Source organism: Vigna radiata, chromosome 9, assembly GCF_000741045.1.
Source record: "Vigna radiata var. radiata cultivar VC1973A chromosome 9, Vradiata_ver6, whole genome shotgun sequence".
Classification (NCBI taxonomy): Eukaryota; Viridiplantae; Streptophyta; class Magnoliopsida; order Fabales; family Fabaceae; genus Vigna; species Vigna radiata.
In genome coordinates, this window is record NC_028359.1 from 1,442,796 (window position 1) to 1,462,192 (window position 19,397).

Sequence of the window (19,397 nt, forward strand, 5' to 3'; positions counted from 1 at the left end):
AAGTACTAATATTGAAGTTTCCTTTGAATTTTATGTTAAAAATTATAGANATTATATGTAAAAAAAATACATATATATAAACATTTTTCTAGAAATTTAGAATAAAATTTTACCACTTATTATGTAATTCGAAAAGAAAAAAATATATTCAACAACAAAAATAAGATTGAATCAAACTTATTTAAGATTACAAGTTCAAATTTGAGTCATGTAAGTGGTCCATTAATGAGCCATGTAAATGCTCCATTAATGTAGAGAGAGAAAGAGAAAGATTATTAAGGATAGTGGGGAGGTGTCGGGTATTTTTGGAATAAAAGAAAATAGTGGGGATGTGTAGAATATTTTTGAAATAAATTAAAATAGTGGAGAGGTATAAGTCCCACTTGGGGAGATAGAGGGAGCAACACCCATAGATTATTTATTTGGAGATGATTCTTTTACACATTTAAATTTTTTACATTCATCTGATATTATTCTTGTTTATTTTTTACTCTCTTCTTTTTTGAAAGAATAATAATACCAGACACATTTTTACATTCATTTGACACAGAATACAAGAATAATTTACATTTATTTAAGTGTGTCAAAGAATAATTTTTTTCTTAAAAAACTATAAAATTTTACATTTTTTGAACTATTTTACCCTTATATTATGTGTTAAATGAATGCAAAAGTATGTCATACTATTATTACTCTGTTTATTTTCTTCGATACAAACAACTCGATCTTCTGTCTTTCAGTTTTTCTTCTATCTCTGAAATTCATCTCAATATAAAGAAGGTCACTTTCTCCTTTCCTAATCATCTTTCAATCACAAAAAGCTTGGAGTAATGGATTACTGTTCTGGCTTAAAATAGCAGCTATATATATATATATATATATATATATATATATATATATATATATATGTTGGATTCCACCATGCAGTAACTGATGCATATCAGAAAGGTCAAGTTGAAAATATTAAGTATTGTGTCACTTTCAGAAAAGATGAAATATGCTAGCTGTGAGTTGGTGATGGAAGTGGTTTTCCAGCATGATGTCAAATCTTATGAGTGTGTCACTGAAACGAAACTCCTAATAAGACAAACACGTGAAGCTGTTTGAACAATTTGCAGAAGATCATAAAGATAGTTTCCTGCATCAGATCAAAGATATATATACACCACAAAAATTAATATTTCCAGCTTTTGATTATAAGATTATGCACCACACCAAATATAATAAGAGGTTCTTATCATCTTATAATATTCAGTACCTGTTATCAGTGATAGAATACATGCAAAAATTAAACTATCTTCTAGAAATGAGCTATATTTGGTTAAAAGAATTCACAAGGGGCTATTTCTATGTCTGTGAAAAAAAGTCATTATATAAAGAGATGTTTTTCTTTTAAGTTTATATACTTTATATTTTTTTTATTATATTTTAAGGTTAAAAAAGAGAAAATATATAACGATATAAAATAATTAAAATATTTTCAAGTTTACCTGTTGTTATTAGACTCATTTAATATATTTCTATTAGGTTTAATACATTATTTGATCCTTACTTTTAGGGGTTTGGTTCAAATTGATCATACCTTTTAAAAAAGTTCACTAAGGTTTCATATTTCGTTAAAAAATGTTCAATCTAGTCCTTTTCGCTCACGCCGTTAAAAACATGACGGTACAAATGTCACCGTAGCATTTGATGAATACGTGGCACATTTGAAGAGGTTGCACTATGTAAATATCTTAAAAAAAATAAAATGACGTAAGTTAGGTACAAATCTCAACAACCACTCCATTTGCAAATCTTTCAACCTGGTCCAAAATCACTCTCTGATCATGATAGAATGACAACGACGGCGGGGGAGCCACTTGTTGTGTATCCTCAACGACGGCGGCAGTGTGGGAGGAAGAACGCGTGGCCTCCGACGGTTTATGTGCGAAATAAGAAGCAATCCTAAGCTACATTCTAGAACAACTCGAGAGAGTGCGCAAGAGAGAAACCACCACTTTTTGTCCTCCACCATGAGCGTAATGAGTAATAGGGAGAAGACTGTGAGTACCAAGGAGTTGTGCAGGGGCCCTTGTTGTAGTCACGGGAGTTTTTAGGAACCAAGGGGCCTTTAAAGAATTCACTCGAAAACCCAGGTAAGGGGAGTTAACTTTTTGGTGTATTGATTGAGCATGATGTGTTTCCTTTGAAACTTGTTAATCTTGAGAAACAGTGTGGATAGATAGTATACCCAATTGGAAGGTTGTGGGTTACTAAGGAAAAAAAATGGTTTGGGATGTTATTCCCAGAATATGAATGCACGGGTTGAAGGATTACAGTGCATGTGGTTTTGTAGTAAGGGATAAGTGCATATCGTGAATCTTTGAAGGGTAGTCGTGGATTGGCTAGGTTAAGAATGTAAATAAGAGTAGGAAGTGTTGACGTGTTGTATGAGCGAAATATGACAATAAAGTACATCAGTGATGGGTTGTGTTCTCAATTGAGATACCAACATGGGTTTATGGATATAATAAATTATTATTTTGAAATTGCATGGAATGTTTGATGGGTATTAAATGTATGGAAGTGGTATAAATATTGAGTAATGTATTGTCATCACATAATGGTATAAGTGTGTTGGGTAAACTTTAAATATTTGTTTGGACCCATGCACTAGGAAATGTTTTGTTTGTATGTAATTATGTGAGCACCGAAATTGAGCATTAAAACAGTCACCATATTTGGATGTTTACACTTTTGTTTATGATAAATGGGCACCTTATGGCAAGAGAAGAAGCATGGCACACTTGTAAGTGTGTGCACCGTGGGATTGGGTAGTAGAATGCAAAGAAGAGATAAGCCTCACGATTTTGTGAGAGAAAGAAAGGAAAGGGTCTCCAATAGTGTGTACGGTAAAGTCATGGTTCTTTATGAGAGTTATTTGTGTGGGAAAGAGAGAAAGGTTCACCATCGTGAGAAACCAGAGAAAGAGTGGAGCTGCTGCATGTATTATTGAGTCATGTGTTTGTTTGTGAGTTGTGCATCACCATGAGAGAAGGAGAGAAAATGGGTTGTACTTTGTGAGTTGTATGTTGTGTAAGTTTGAGAGTTTAAAGTGTTGTCTGTGTATTTGTGTGTTCTGGAAAGTAAATCCAGAAAAAATACAAAGAGTATATTTCCTAGATATTATACTACAAGTTGATATCATGAGAACATATATTTATTGTTCAAAAATAAAAAATAATACTTTGACACGGTGAGTGTAGATGACACTCAAATGACACGCCGTGGGCCCCAGTTTTTAATCTCCAGTGAAGGGTAGAAATGTCTTCTCCCAATTTTTAATGATACGGTTCGTTTCATTTGGCAGCCCTCTTCCCATTTTCAAAATCAACTACAGCCCTCTTCCCATTTTCAAAATCAACTACAGCGATCAATTTCCCATTTTCGCTCTGCTCCGAAATCAGTTTCCATTTTAGCTGTGCTCCGAAATCAGTTTCGCATTTTCGAACTACACCTCCCATTGTCACGCTGCTAGGGTTTGGGAGTAAACCAGAGAAGTTGAAGCCGCATATCCAGTTCCCATTTTCGCAGAACTGTGCTAGGGTTTGAAGAGGATATATTGTGCGTTGGTTCGTTGGGGAGAAGTCGAAGGGTAGAGAAATTGAAGAGGAAGGTGTCGTTGGGAGCGGGTGGATGCGTGTGTGCGTTGGGAGAGAAGTCGAAGACGACAGGATTGAAGAGGACGGTGTGGTGGCGTGTGTGCGTTGAGAGCGGGTGGATGGTTTTGCTGTGAGGGAGAAGTCGAAGACGATTTCATTAAAAAAAGAACCCGAGAGTGGTGTTTCAAGAAATACAGAACCCGAGAGAGGTGTTTGAAGGAAATACAGAACCGAAAAGTATTGTTTGAAGGAAATAGAGAACCCAATAGTAGCATTTGGAGGAAATAGAGAACCCGAGAAGTAGATTCTCACTGAAAATCTGTAAGTACATTCTCACTGAAAATTGTGTATTTAGATGAACCTGAAGCATGGTTTGTGTATAGTTGGTGGTTTTGTACTTTCATGGTATATGGATTTGAGTTGTTGAATTTGAGTGTGGTATAAAGTTGTGTGATATATCATGCCCTTATACTTTATTGTCATTGGTAGTAGAAGTCTTTATTGCTTCAAGTATTAGTTATTGTTTTTGTGGACATGCAATAAAAGCAAGCAAAGAGATACTAGGAAAAGTCCTTATGGAAAAGAAGGTTAAAATGCAAATTATAATATGTTGAGCGATTTCAGTTTATTTTAGAACTTGTTTGTTTGNCTTGTTCGATTGATGTCTTTTATTTATAGGTTTATGTCCGACATTCATGCAAGACAAAATACTTGGTACATGTCAACACCTTACTAACGGATGTGCAAAAGACATGCATACAAAGAACTCCTTTCGCATGGCTACTTTCCATTGATGTGGATATCAAAATGTGTAGGAATCTACTTTTACAATTGTGTAGTACATGGTTAGAGAGGAGGGGTGGGTTTAAAGTTAGGTGTGTCTTTATTCCATTCACCAAGTTAGATGTTTGCTTATGTTTGGGGGTTAGGGTCAATGGACAGATGTTTAAGTTGTTCAAAGACGAAGTTGATTGTCATAGTAGGAGGTTGTTTGACACAAGTGATGTGAGTTTCGAAAATGTTTATGAACAACTTCAAAATCGTTTGAAAGGAGATGAAGTGGATGATGTTTGTAGGTTATATATACTGCTAGGCTTGAGTGAGTTCTTGTTTCCAAATAGAGGTGGAAAAGTACATTTAGGTTTATTTGAATTAGTAGATGACTTATCTTGTCTTGGTAAATATAATTGGGGGGTGTTATTTATGAGTACCTNGTTTCNAGTTTNTGTGATGCTGCTTTGTGTGTACAGAAGAGACAAAAAAGATCACACTGTCATCTGGTTGGTTGTGTATTTGCATTACAGGTATATTTTCATATTACGTACAAAAGTTGTTTTATTTCTTGATATTATAGTTATCTAAAAAACAATTTTGTATGTATCAGATGTGGGCAATGNAACATGTGTTATTTGCTCAGAANAAGTTNGGTAAAACAAAAAGTTGCATACCTAGAATCCTTCTTTGGATGCAAGTTAAAGTCGGTGAAGCAGAAGTTGAAAAATCATTTTCCTCTAATGAAGTGAGACTAAAATACGTTATAGTAATTACTTGTTATTTAATTTATATTAGTTTTGATATCATTTTTGTGGTTATTGTTTTATTTTTTGTGTAGGTCATTACTGAGGTGTATGTAAGCAAAGAAGAGATGGATGTTGAAATAGTTAAGGAAGCTTTACATTCTCATCACAATGGTAGTGCGAAAGACAACTTGAGTAGGCCATNGTATGCTCACATTGTTGCAGAAAATGAGGCCTTNCGTTCTATTATTGTTCAGCAAGANGTTTCTATTGCACTTCTTGAGGAAGTTGTACACAAGCTACAAATTTGTCATTCAAAGAAGATGCAACGAAAGGGGTCTGATGCCACAAGTCCATTTAAGAAGTCACAAGNAGAGAAAGGTGATGACTTATCAGGTGTACAAGGTGGAAACTCAAATTCAAAGGAAGATTACATGTTAGTTGATGATTTTGGGAGCAGAAGTTTACAGAAATGTAATCAGATAGTCGTTTACGGTGTTGGAAAGTCAAACTCAGAGAACGGTTTTGTCTTGGAGGATGATGATGGTCGGAAGTCGAAATCAGAGAACAGTGCTGACATATTCTCTGGTGTTGTTGGGAAACCTGAAATTGAAAAAGGTGGTGAAGAAATGGATATTACAAACAATAATGGCACCAATTATATCCGTAACATTTTATCATACAATTATATCCGTATATCCCAAACAATAATGGCACCAAAAAATTGGATTCAATAATATACAAACCAATCAAACAGTCTCATGGAAGTAAATAGATAACAACCCTTACCGCAAAAAACGGATTGAAACAACATCGAGTAATCAATCCTCACATCTTCATTTCATTATGTACTATCATCCCGGTAGCAAACAACATAACCTATTCCAAAAATAAATCAAAGTTAGAGACTCACAGAATTGGTTGCTATAATACAAGTTTCACAATCAAGTTACCATGTTATCAATCTTTCCACGCGGTTTCAAGCATTGAAAGTCTGCTCTGGTCAATATATTGTTTGACACTTCTACAAGTACTCTGTAAAAAAAACTAAGTTCATGATTACGATCAATTCAAACACATTATTAATCACAAATGATGTAAATATAAAAATAGACAAAAACATTGTTCCTTGTATAACTTACTCAGGACCATCATCACAAAGCACTGAAGTACAAGTTCTGTATACTGCTGAGAAATTAATGTTCTCATTTTTGGAACATCCATGAATGCCCCCATCCACAAAATTGTGAATGACTATTTCACTTCCTTTCTGAACCGGCGAACGTCCCGCCATACCATCATTAAAAGGTGGTATGTCATTCAAATCATCTTCTTGTAGACGTTTGATGGTATTTTCTAATTGTAGAATGTGTTCCGCATGGTTATCCACCATTGTCCTCAACAGCCTTTGCTCTTCCACAACTCTCGCATAGTCATCATCGTCGTTATTAGACTTATTATTTCTCTCCCCAGAAGGCAGGGTTTCCTTCATTTCCTCAGTTGTCTCCCATAAGATCTTCAAAAAAGTAAGAATTCAGCATCATTAACAACTCATATTAAGGAATTGACATAACAAATATACATTTAAATGGAATTACCTCAGTGCGTTCAAAAGTTGATTTAATTCTTTTCCATTTATCCGTAATAATTGCAAAACTAACGTGTTCCATAACCCATAATTGCAAAAGTACTCAATAAGATTATAAAACTATTCAAAAATATAAACATTTCTTTATTACAGGCGCAAAAAGATTTCAAATAACACACCTGTAACACTGCTGCACAACCACTTATGTGTATAGCATGTTTGTACGTCCTACAGTTGTATTTATCCGCTNCTCGATCCAAACTACCTACTACCGAACTATACACAGCGTTGCCCCAGTTATACATATGTAGGTCGTCAATGTTATCCAATTTGCTAAAAGGGACATTGTTGATCACTTCAGTATTCTTAGGGAAGTAAAATACACCAAATGTTAGCAATAGATACAACCTACAATAATTGTCAACACTTTTTTTGGTTTTCAATTTTTTATCCCTCAACTTTTCCATTATAGTTGAAGGTGTTATGTCCTCATCCTTAAAGAAGTTATTCACAATGCCACCATGATCATTTTCGAGATTAATAGTTTCACCGACATTGGACAAACCCAAACAAAAACAAACATCCTCAATTGTAAAAAGGACTACATTCTCCTTAATCCTAAAACCTTTATGAACAACATCCCACCTTCTAATTAATTCTAAAAGAACTGGGCAAGATATGACGACATTGTTAACTAAATCAGCTACAAATTTAAAGGGTGTGTTCTTTATTCTTTCCTTTTGAAATGATGACAGAGAACTATTTAGTTCAAGTATGTGTTGTGTTTGTACTCGATGTCTAACTCTAACTTGATCCTGCAAGAATAGATGAAACCAAATCTTAGTACATTAAATACAACAAATTCAAACAATGAATAACAAAATCAAACAATTACACCATACTTACCATTTATCAACCTCTGAGTCCATGTCAATATACCCTACACATTTAAAAGAATACAATAAACATCACTGTATGTGTGGAGTATTTAAGTCATTCATACAATCAGATTGTTCAGAACACCACCCTCTTTCAATCCAATTACAATTCAACAACATGTAACATATAACATCATGCAGAAATATTATTCAATATGCTACAAGAGAAACAACGTCTAAATACAAGGATAGCGAAGCCCATATGTACTGATCGTTGAGGTTCTCACCACTACTTTCTACCAACACACTCAACTAATCCTCCTTCCTTCCATCCAACTCTTTTTCTTTTCTTTCCTTTTATGTCTCTCTAACCAGTCACAGGTTTCACAATCGTTTATCTACCCTTCCAAGCCGAGAACCGACAAAGAAACATAAAATCATCAAGAAAAAAAAATAACCTTCAACTACAACTACCAAATTGTCTAATTTATCATATTTGCACTAACACTAACACACACACTTCCAATATACACGAAAACAAAACCAATATACACGAAAACAAAACAAAACTAACCCCTAAATCCCCTAAGTAGCAAAGACACAAAAAGGGAATAACCTTCAACTCCACGGCCACCGGTATTGGGAGCACTGTCGATTCAAACCAGCCACGACTTTGAACGGCGACGATGCCCAACGGCGACAACTTCGACCACCCACCACTAAATCCCACTGCCGACGACTTCTACCGGCCACAAATCCTAGCGGCCACCACATCGACTGTCGTAGATCCCGAACTTTCACGAACAACCCAAATGCCACAACTCAACCCTAACCTCCTTTCTCTCTGAACATAAACGAAAAGAGGCAACTGCAATTTTCGAAATTTTTTCAATTCCCATTCCCATTTTACCCTCTAACACACCTCATCTATTGTTCAGAAAAGCTGACGTGGAGCGTGTCAAATGAATGTCACCTCCACATCAGCGTGTCAATGTATTGGAGCTCTTCAAAAATTTCTACAGAGTGCATGTTTTCTTTTTGCAAGTGAAGAGTTTTAATGCATGTGGGGGCCACGGTAAGATGAAGAGAAAAATTATATTTTCTTCCTATATAGTGTAGACATTGGAATCCAGAGAGCTAAAAAGGGTCTTGATATTGGCATTTAATGGTTTTTGTGGTACCTACCTTGGGAGGAAAATCATAATATGGTTAATACCAAGTGCATGAAATTGTTGTCGTGCATGTGCTGCTACGTCCCTTGTTGATAGGTAAAGTACGCAAATGATATTATGGAGTTGCATGGGTGAATTATAAGAATGGTGAACGGTTACCGGCTAAGGTTTTCGTTATGCAGATTTTAAATTTTGGGTCTATGAAATAGGTATAGGGGAAGCTAAAGGAGTTTTCTTTTAAGATATAAAGATTAATGAGAGAGGTGCAGAGGTTATCTAATGGTCACGGTTTTGTTGTTAATAAGCAAGGATTCTTTGTTTTAGTTATATTGATGTCATCCTAACAGTGAAATATATAGTTTTATGGGTTTCGAAAATTATATTATTTTTGAGTTATTATTGAGTGAAATAGTATATAGGGTGATATAGGGTGGAATCTGGAGGTAGGTGTATAAAACTGGTACATTATTAGGTGGTATATGGTGATATAGGGTGGAATAGTATATAGGGTGATAAAGCCATTCTGCATTTAATTCTTCAAACAACCATTTACGTTTCTCTCTCTGCATTTAATTCTTCAAACAACCATTTACGTTTCTCTCTCTGCATTTAATTCTTTCACCCACATCTTACTTAGGTTTGGCGCACTTGCACCGTTATGTTTTTAACGGTGTGAGCGAAAAGGACTAGATTGAACATTTTTTAATGAAATATAGGATTTTACTGAACTTTTTTTAAAAGGTAAGATCACTTTGAACCAAACCCCTAAAAGTAGGAACCAAATGATGTATTAAACCTTTCTATTATTTTCAGACTTAACCTTTTATCTTTATTTGACAACTATTTGGATTTTTCATTAGTAGTGATTTCCAAAATAAAAATTCCAAAATTCTTTATTGTGTTCTGGAAAATAAATTTAATAAGTGATAGGGTGTAGGAAAAAAATGATAGGGTGCCATCATCAAACATCAAAGCAACTTACTTTTTGAAAGAAGTAACATGAAATCATAATTAATTAAATCACCATTATATATCTCTTAGGGTGTGTTTGTTTGGTAGGATTTGGTAGAGATGATTTGGGGGAGATAATTTGAATGGATTTGAGTGGATTTGAGGGTAATTTTTTTGTTGTTTTTTTGAGTGGATTTATGGGTAATTGAGAGTGGATTTGAGGGTAAAGTTTGTGAGAATTAATGTAAGATTTGATTGATGTGACATATTTAAAAAATTAGTTTAATTGGTAGAAATTAAAGATTATCAGAATACTCCTAATTATTAAAGTAATATAAAATGTTATTTTTTTAATGTTATATATAAATATAAAAGTGATGATAAAGAAACCAAATTTATTAATAATTATTAAAATTATTTTTTAATTATTAAAAAAATTATAATGTAGTAAAATGAATTTATTTTTAAAAGTCGAAGCACTGGTGTTCTGAGGGTTAAAGGGATAAAAAAATCTAACTTGTGAAAATTAAAATCAACTTATGCATTGAAACTTTTGAAAACAAAATTTTATTCCGAGAGTAAGAAAATTGCATGAAGTTATTATGAAAAGAAATTTGGTTCATTTCACACTTTTTTTTTACTTGAAAGAAAAATGTATACAAACAGGGACCAACTAAACAGTGCATTTGAATTAAAATTGATGTTAACAAATGGATAGTGGCTACCGTCAACGAGGTTGAAGATGCTATCATTGGGCTGATAATCATATATGACAAGCCTCTCTACCTTGGCCTGAAAATAAGCCCTCAAAGGAACCAAATTGGGATGGCGAAGCCTCCCTACAGCCTCCATGTGGCGCTGAAACACTACTCCATCACTCTCCCCACTCTTCCCCCCATCCAACCTCTTCACCGTCAGAATCAACCGCGAATCCAGCACCCTTTTGTACGCCGTCCCCACACTCCCCCTCCCCAGCAACTCTGCCGAAGCCCGCATCAACATCTCCAGCGTATATTGCTGCACCTCCCCGCAACAGAACACCAGTTTCCCACTCCTGTGCGCCTCCTTCATCCTCCTCACCTTCACCTCCTTATCCTCCACAACCTCCTCCATTCTAAGAATGCAATAGGTATGAAAACATGTTAACAACAGTTTCTTACACTGCCTAACTCATGATACACTTCTTTCACTGTCAACAAAAAAAATTACACATAATACCAATTAAACAGAATGATCTTGATGAATCTCCACCACCTTGCCTAGGCTACACAGCACACAAATGGTCCACCAGCTTGCCAAATCTCCACCACCTTCATGTTGCGCCGGATCAAGGAACGCGGGTGCGCAAAAACGTCGCCTGTAACTGAATACACCTTCACGTGAAAGTTGGAACCGGATACGCGAGGTTGTATCCGAATACACCTCCTTCGCAAATCTTGGGAAAGCTGGAACCGGATATGCGAGGCTGTAACCGAATACACCTCCTTCGCAGATCCTTGTCAAAGTTGAAACCGGATACGACTTTTAGTGGAACCGAATACATCTGCTTCAAGCTTCATTTTCTTCATCGGGTTGTCTCCTCATCATCAAGCAAGCGTCTTCTTCCTCTGTGTCAACCAGAGAATCTCGCCAGCTCACACTACAATGAGCTGCAAAAGCAAGTTGGAAAAGTCAGTCTATGCATGGCCAATGCTTGTTTGAATCGATTCCTAAGAATCGAGTAACATTTCAAATGTTACCCTGGACAAAGTAATTTTAATAACAGTGCAGGGCATTTCAATCATTAACACGTAAATCAGCGCAAATCTTTCCGAAACAGCGAAGATGGTTTCAATAGTGCAATCCCATAAATCAATGCTTTTCCATCGCAGCATTTCAGCACAAACGAACACGAAATAAGCTGAATTCTTCGCTCGCAAATGTCTGTAAACAGTAAAATCACTTGAAACGAACACAACATTAAACAAAAATAACAACAATTAAATATTCATCACATCATCACCTTTTCCCAACGTGTAAATATTTTAAATTTTATAACATAATTTTTTATTTTTATGTAAAATTATTTTATATAATCTAATATAATTATACTATCTAATTATATAATATTGTATTAAATTATATCAAACCATTTTCAGTTTATCATATTTTAATATTTATTTATGTATCATTATTAATTGTATTAATTTAATTATTAATTTTATAACTTATATTACATCATTTTTTTTTTTAATTTACTCCTTCAACAATATACTCCTGAATTCGAGCGCTTTTCCTTCAAGAATATCTTTCCAATCACTATCACCCTATTGCATCCATTCTATTTCTAATATTTTGGACTTGAAACAAGCTAAGGTCTTTCTCCTTGGTCTCTCCCTTATAAGTATTCATGATAGCTTAAACCTTCTTTACAAACAAAATCAACTTATATAACAGGATTTTAAAAAAGTTAAAAAAGAAAATTTTACAAAAGTACTAAAATATTGGTTGTATTGAGCAATTCCACAGCTCACTAAGTTTCTACATAATCGAGAATCTAAGACAATTCAATCCAAGGGACGCAATATTGTTCAGGTAAAACTAGGATGTGCAATAAATAGAAAATGTCCAATCGTTTACATTTGCTATTGCTCAGTAAATTGTCTAGAATGAAAATACAAGGGTGTGATCCTATTTCAGTGATCATATATCTACATTTAAGGCGAAGACAGGAAAAGAGCATCGCCTGTAGAGACCAGAGAATAATAGCATCAAGTTAATCACTGTTCCAGCAAGGCTGCATGTTGGGAACAATATAAATTTCCTTCACCTGTATAAATATCAACAGCCATTGCAGTATGTCTTTAATATTAAAATTTCATTCTTTTTGCTGGTCCTTGATCAATTATGGGATCAGCAGTAGCAGCTTGTGTTTCTGCTGCTTCCTGAGTTTCGGTGCCTTTCTCAGCTTCAGCTGTAGGAGGTGGTACATACCCTTCTGGAAAGGGTGGTGGAGGCGGAGCTGGTGGTAACTGCACCAGGCAGCAAGTTAGTATACTCATTTCTCACCAATAATAAAGGATGAGAGAAGAATGAGATAAATTTCCAACATTGTTAGCAGTTCAAATTTATCAATCAATACACAACTATTTGTTTAAACTATGTGTGCATCACCACAAAAGAACCAGATCTCTTATATAATACAAGTAGATTAGTTTTAGGTTCTGCAAGTAGATTATCCAAGTTATTAATCAGTCAAACATTCTATTTTTTTTATGAATAGATCCAATCTCATTGCAATAGAAAGGAAATAAGAATTTCATGTTCTTCCTTTTGGGAAGAGTTAGGAAAGCCCTATTGATGGCACTTCTCTCCAGGCCCCGTGAAATGCAAGAAAAATGACTTTAATAATATGATCACCATGTTACCCATGAATGAAAGGGATGATACTTTAGCTCTTGGTTTGTGAAGCTAATGCCACCCGCCCTTAATTATTCAAATTAAGTGCATTTGGCTTCTCAATATAGTAAATGCTTCATGTTTTGATATAATACACAGACTGTTTTTTGACAGGAGAAATACTCAGAACTGATTGGGCGTGGGCGTATTTTTGAGACAGATTTTATTTCAACCCCTGTACCCACTTTTTATACACAAAAATATTACCAGTAATTTTAATAGTTTTTGTACATAGTTTTTTAATAAGGAAACATGTGAAAGATGTACTTTTTCAACTTACCTTGCGTTGCAAGGATGCAAGAATATGATCTACACGCTTAACTTCCTTTATGTCAATCGTCTCCTTAGCAGTCTTTGACTCCACCAATGCAGTCTCATTTTCAGAATCCACTGACCCAGCTAGAAGAATCACAATTTAGTTAATGTGTACAGAAGTATGAAATATAACAGTTCTATGATTAAACTCCCAAAACATGTCTTACAAGCAGGCAGAACATATGTAAGGGGAAAAAATGGGTATGAAAAATTAGATGGTAAAATAACAGTGGCAGAATCTCCTGATGGTTTAAAGTTGCAATAGTGACATACTGATGTTAATCGTTGCTTAGATGATACTAAGGGTGGTAAAAGAAACTGAATAATTGAACCAAACAGAATTATACCAGGAAAAACTGAACCTATTATAAAAAACACAGACCAAATTGCACCTTTGGAACAGATTCTACAAACAGATCTGGTTTCACATTGTAATTCAGTGCACCATAACTCATGTTTAAACAAAGTTTAAATCATTTCAGTGTTTCTCTCTCAAGTTGACCCGCTTCAGCTCTTTATCCCCAAATTTACAACAACCCTAATTCTCAAATCAAGCTACCCAAAGAACCCTAATCTCATGGAATCGTCAGAAAATCTTTGTCAGCCTAAATCAACCCTTAATGAGCATGCAGGTTTGGATGCTTTCTGAATTAGACAACTTTATTGATGTAATGTATATTAAGACAAAAAATTCAAAAGATCTCGCAACTGCCAAGATTGCAAGGTTGGTCACCTTCATAAGCTATGTTAATAGTTTACAAAGTTCTTAAGTGCCGATAACGTCCAAAAGAGTGTACAAAAGAGAATCCTTGGAATCAGGAAAATTGTGGTGTAAAATGAAAGAAAGACGGGGAGTTTGCTTTTCGAAATAGGAGTAAAACTATCAGAAACTATATCTAAACCAGCAAGGAAGGCATAGAAGCATCCTGATTTTTTTAAAAGAAAAATAGTTCCTTAGTCCTCCAATTATAAATATATGAAAGTGATGCTTCGAGATTAATGCCATACACTTAGTCCTTGATAGCATAACTAATAAAGATCAATATGATCTATAAATTATATTGTTTCAATATGATAGAAACCAACTGGTAAAGAAATTGTTACTGTATTACTATCACAAGAACTGGTCTATAATTACCAGATTACACAGAACACATAAATTGAAATAGAACAACACTTCGAAAGTAAAAAAATTGATGTCCTAGGGAGGAATAATCTCAAATTGCGAGAGTGGCCATTCAAACTTCAGCAGTAGAGTTGTCTCACTCTATTTAATTTATCAAACAATAACGATGGCATACCATAGTAATATCAAAAAATTATTGCTTATTCTAGGAATATAAGTGTAGCAATACGGTATTTTTATCCAGATTTTGTAACATTGCTGTAAGCAACAATCTCTGGCAAAGAAAAGAAAACAGCCATAGTCTGCACTTACCATATCCAATCTTCTCCAACTTGGAGGCAGCTGTAGTAAATGCCTTTTGTATGTAATAAAGGGCCCTTCCCTGCAAGATCAATGACAAAACCAGTATTAGACACCAAATCTCCAATAATATAAAAAATTGACGAAAAGAAAAACTAGTAAACTGTACAAAAATAGTACAATAAGGCCCTTAAGTATAAAACTGTAGTGCTTCCTGTTCAAAACGCCGAACCTGAACACTAAAGAACAGATAGAACTAATACAGCTTCGAACAGAAAACAAAAACGTTATGTTTCAGGACTGAAAAGGATTTTCTCTAATTTTCACAATCCAACCACGAGTACTCCTCATGTCAGAGTACTCCCTCCATTAACAAACAAATCTAAAACACTCCTTTAGGTGGAGAGCTCCTTTGGTTCATGTTCAGATATTCTCAGAGAAAGAAATCACCAATCATGCAAAAAGTCTAAACCCCTAAAGAGAAATCATAACTCAAAGGTAATAACTAAACCCTAGATAAATCATGATTTTAGTGAAGTAATAACACGATCCAAGATAAACCTTTATTAGATACCCTGCACAAAAAGGAAAAGAAAAATTTTAAACCCCCACAAAATAATAAAAGATCTCTTAAGTTTCTCTTCATAAATACCATAATCACTCCTTCAACATACTCCTCCTCCATTCTACATCACACCCGATCACAAAAATGCATTTCTTCTCAATGTCATGCAAGCAAGTTATTCACAGAAAAGAATCCTCCCTAACCTAAAAACAGTATGAAAACTTGTAATACACAGAGAAAGAACTCACAATTCTGGCAGCAAAAACATTGCAGAGTTGCGGAGCCTGGTATATGGAACCATCGAGGACGTAGTAGGCGAGCATAGGCGTAACTTTGTCGGGGCTATCTCTCTTCTGCTTGCGAATAACAAACAGGTGCGGCTCCATAACTTCGCTGAGCATATACTCCGTCCCCGTCATTTTCCTGAACAGCAGAACTACTATTATTCGATTATTACATTCCACGAAACCTAAAAGAGTATCAAAAAGAAGGAAGGAGAAGGGATTTAGGGTTTTACATACGAAAGTTGAGAGAGGTCGAGGGGGTGAACGGATCGCATACGGAGTTGCTCGTTGTTGCAAGTCCAATCATAGAAAGGGGAAAGGGCGAAGTAATCGAAGACAAGGTTGCGATCAAGAGGGAAGCTGTTGAGCCAGAGCTGGTCTCGGAAGCATATTCCGGTCATATCAGTCCCAGGAGGCGGCGGCGCTCCTCCTCCCTCCAGCATTTGGTTTCCCGGCGCCGTCGCCATCTTCCTCTTCCAATTTCCGAACCGCTTTCTTACGTTTTCTAGTTCACTCCGCTGGCGGCGCAGAACAGCTTTCGGAGAGACTATGGTTAGTTAGGGCAGTTTGATTTAGGATCCCGTATGTTGACACTGCCTATGTGTCAAAAATAACATTAATTTAAACATATGTGGTCCCACTGCTCATTCAATTTCGATTCCGAAAGAAAAACATGTCCCACCTGAAAATGAGAGAGAAGAAGCATTGAACAATGCGAAACATTGAAGTTCGTCGATTTTGCACTCTGATAACCGAAGCAACCCACAGAACCCCAGCAACGAAGCCATTCCTTCCCATACCTCACCGAACCCTTCCCGAACCTCGAGGCCAGGATCTGGACTTCATCACCGTCGCTCACAGTCACGTCGTGAACTCCCACTGGGAAAAGCTACATCCTTTGTGCTCCGTTCTCACACCCTTTCGTCTCAAACACCTCTTCCTCAACCTCCAAAACGACCACGTATTGTCCCTCAAGCTTTCCCAATGGCTTCTCCAACACCACCCATCCACGCACAACCTCGAAACCCTCTCGTTCCTCCTCCACACCCTCGCCACACATCGCCAATTCAAAACTATCCAAACCATCCTCACAAAAATCCTCTCTTCACACCCTCCTAACACCCTCTTCGACTCTCTCTTACACTCCTACCCTATCTGCAATGCTTCTCCTCTCGTCTTCGATGCCCTCTTCAAAACCCTCGCCCACGCCAGTAAATTCCGCAGCGCCACCCTCACTTATACCCTAATGAAGCAACACGGCTTCTCCCTCACCGTTGAATCCTGCAACGCCTTTTTAAGTTCTCTGCTTCGCCTCCGCAGAGCAGATATCGCGCTGTCGTTTTACCGGGAGATGCGTCGCTCTTATGTTTCGCCTAACGTCTACACTCTCAACATGGTTATTCGCGCTCATTGCATGTTGGGGGGAGTGCAGAAGGGCTTTGAGATTTTCCAGAAGATGGGGGACATGGGCTTGAGTCCTAATGTTGTGTCTTTCAATACTTTGATTTCGGGGTATTGTAACAAGGGGCTGTTTGGCTTGGCGTTAAAGGTTAAATCTTTGATGGGGGGTCATGGAGTGCAGGCTAATGTGGTTACTTTTAACACTCTGATTAATGGGTTTTGTAAGGAGAGGAAGTTGCATGAGGCGAATAGGGTTTTCAATGAGATGAAGGTTGCCAATGTGACCCCCAATGTTGTAACTTACAATACTTTGTTGCATGGGTATGGTCAGGTTGGAGACAGTGAAATGGGTGGGAAGGTTTACGAGGAGATGGTGAGGAATGGGATTAAGGCTGATATATTAACTTATAATGCATTGATTTTGGGGCTGTGTAAGGATGGGAAGACAAAGAAGGCTGCAGGGTTTGTAAAGGAGCTCGATAAAGAGAACCTGGTTCCAAATGCGAGTACTTTTTCTGCTCTTATTACTGGGCAGTGTGTGAGGAACAATTCTGAGCGTGCCTTTCTTATTTATAGGAGCATGGTGAGGAGTGGTTGTAATCCAAATGAGCATACTTTTCAGATGCTGATATCTGCTTTTTGCAAGAATGAGGACTTCGATGGGGCTGTGCAGGTTTTGAGGGACATGCTGGGTAGATTGATGAGGCCAGATTCCAGCACGTTATCTGAGCTGTATCATGGACTTCATAAGTGTGGGAAAAACCAGTTGGCATTGGCTCTGTATAGCGAGATGGAAGCGAGGCGACTCTTGCCGGATGGGTTAGACAAAGAAAAATTATTCATCGTCTATCCTGAAAATGAGACAAGTAGCTGAACTCTGGTATTCTCCATCAGAGGTAATTTTGTTCGAGACACTTCATATACCAGATGAGGTGGACAATAGATGTCTCTATTAACGAAGATACGAATATTAGTTTGTTACATCGTGGAATTTAAGTCCTTTGTATTAGATCGAACCTTTGTTGGTGGTACTTGTCTGGTTGTTTGAAGCTGAACAATACCTTGTACTTGGTTAACTTGTTTGGTTCTACATTTCATACCCAATAGAAGTATCATTGTAAATATTCGAAGATACATATTTGAGATTGATCTGAATTTGCTTGAATGGAGATGCTTGAGTTGTTATTCGTTACTAATTCTATGATTAGTCAATCAGTTAAAGGCTTGAGGCCTGGATCTCTCGTATTTCCTTGGAATTTTTTTGTGGAGATACACTCAGTCAATATATAAGAAAATTTGTCTTTCTTCCTATTCTGAATTTTGATCCAGTATCTATCATACTGTGCAAAAAGGTTTATAAGAAAATTTTTTTACCCAACAATTACTCCCAAAAAAAAATTGACTAGAATTCCGTGAGTTACTGTGACATGCGACTATACCAGTATATATATATATATATATATATATATATATATATATATATATAAATGAAAATAAAAATCAAATTATTCAAAATATTAATCATTTGACGCCATCAAATTAATATTACTAAATTATAGTAACTTCTGTGTATTATTAGGATAGTAGTCAACCAAATAGAGAGGAGGTTAGGAAATAAAAATAAAAGGGTTAGTAAAACAAAAAATTAAGATTATTGTTTGCTTAATTATTGTGTTAGATTCTCAAATTAATCAATGTAGATTCTCAATTAATTTGTTGTAGGCATTCTCACTCTTATCCAAGGTACATTCTCAAACTAAAAGCAAGAACTTTTTAAAACTTATTAATCATAGTAAATTTAATCAAAGTACATTATCAATTAAATATTACTATGTCTAATTATATCTATTCTTTTAATTAACCAAAGTAAATTTTTGATTAATTCTGGTTAAAGTCTTCAACTTTAATTAAAGTAAATTCTCAATTAAAATTAAAAAACCCTTAGACTCAAAGGATGATATGTTTTATAGATTTAACATCATACTAACTTGCTATAATGTAAAATCATTACTTTTACTTGATTAAGAAGCAAAAAACATAAATAAAAATAAATCACAACAAGAATCAAAAGAACAAACAAATTTATTTATCTAACCTCATAATCCAGTTAAAAAATAAGAGAGGGTGAAAAATAGGAGAGAAGAGAGGGAGGACATGACCAAGGGTTGCCCTCCATGCACATGGACTTGAGAAACTGCTGACATCTTCATTCTTATTC

At 35.8% G+C, this 19,397-nt stretch overlaps 3 protein-coding genes across 4 annotated transcripts; 1 reads left to right on the forward strand and 2 right to left on the reverse strand.

The window, feature by feature from the left end:
• Positions 1–10,368: 10,368 nt before the first annotated feature.
• LOC111242531 (probable inactive receptor kinase At5g67200) lies at positions 10,369–11,105 on the reverse strand. The gene is made up of 2 exons (XM_022786213.1): positions 10,969–11,105; positions 10,369–10,864 (listed from the first exon to the last, which is right to left on the reverse strand). The coding sequence occupies exon 2, from the start codon at positions 10,861–10,863 to the stop codon at positions 10,375–10,377; it is 489 nt and encodes a 162-aa protein (XP_022641934.1). The 5' UTR covers position 10,864; positions 10,969–11,105; the 3' UTR covers positions 10,369–10,374.
• Positions 11,106–12,240: 1,135 nt separating this feature from the next.
• LOC106773599 (mediator of RNA polymerase II transcription subunit 6) lies at positions 12,241–16,376 on the reverse strand. Of its 2 annotated transcripts, none has more exons than XM_014660316.2 (5): positions 16,016–16,376; positions 15,743–15,917; positions 14,942–15,011; positions 13,469–13,578; positions 12,241–12,761 (listed from the first exon to the last, which is right to left on the reverse strand). In XM_014660316.2, the coding sequence occupies exons 1-5, from the start codon at positions 16,243–16,245 to the stop codon at positions 12,600–12,602; spliced, it is 747 nt and encodes a 248-aa protein (XP_014515802.1). In that variant the 5' UTR covers positions 16,246–16,376; the 3' UTR covers positions 12,241–12,599. The 2 variants fall into 2 exon arrangements, with proteins under 2 accessions (XP_014515802.1, XP_014515801.1); XM_014660315.2 differs by having other exon boundaries at positions 13,469–13,587.
• Positions 16,377–16,453: 77 nt separating this feature from the next.
• LOC106773661 (pentatricopeptide repeat-containing protein At4g26680, mitochondrial) lies at positions 16,454–18,313 on the forward strand. The gene has a single exon (XM_014660393.2). The coding sequence runs from the start codon at positions 16,491–16,493 to the stop codon at positions 18,051–18,053; it is 1,563 nt and encodes a 520-aa protein (XP_014515879.1). The 5' UTR covers positions 16,454–16,490; the 3' UTR covers positions 18,054–18,313.
• Positions 18,314–19,397: the final 1,084 nt, after the last annotated feature.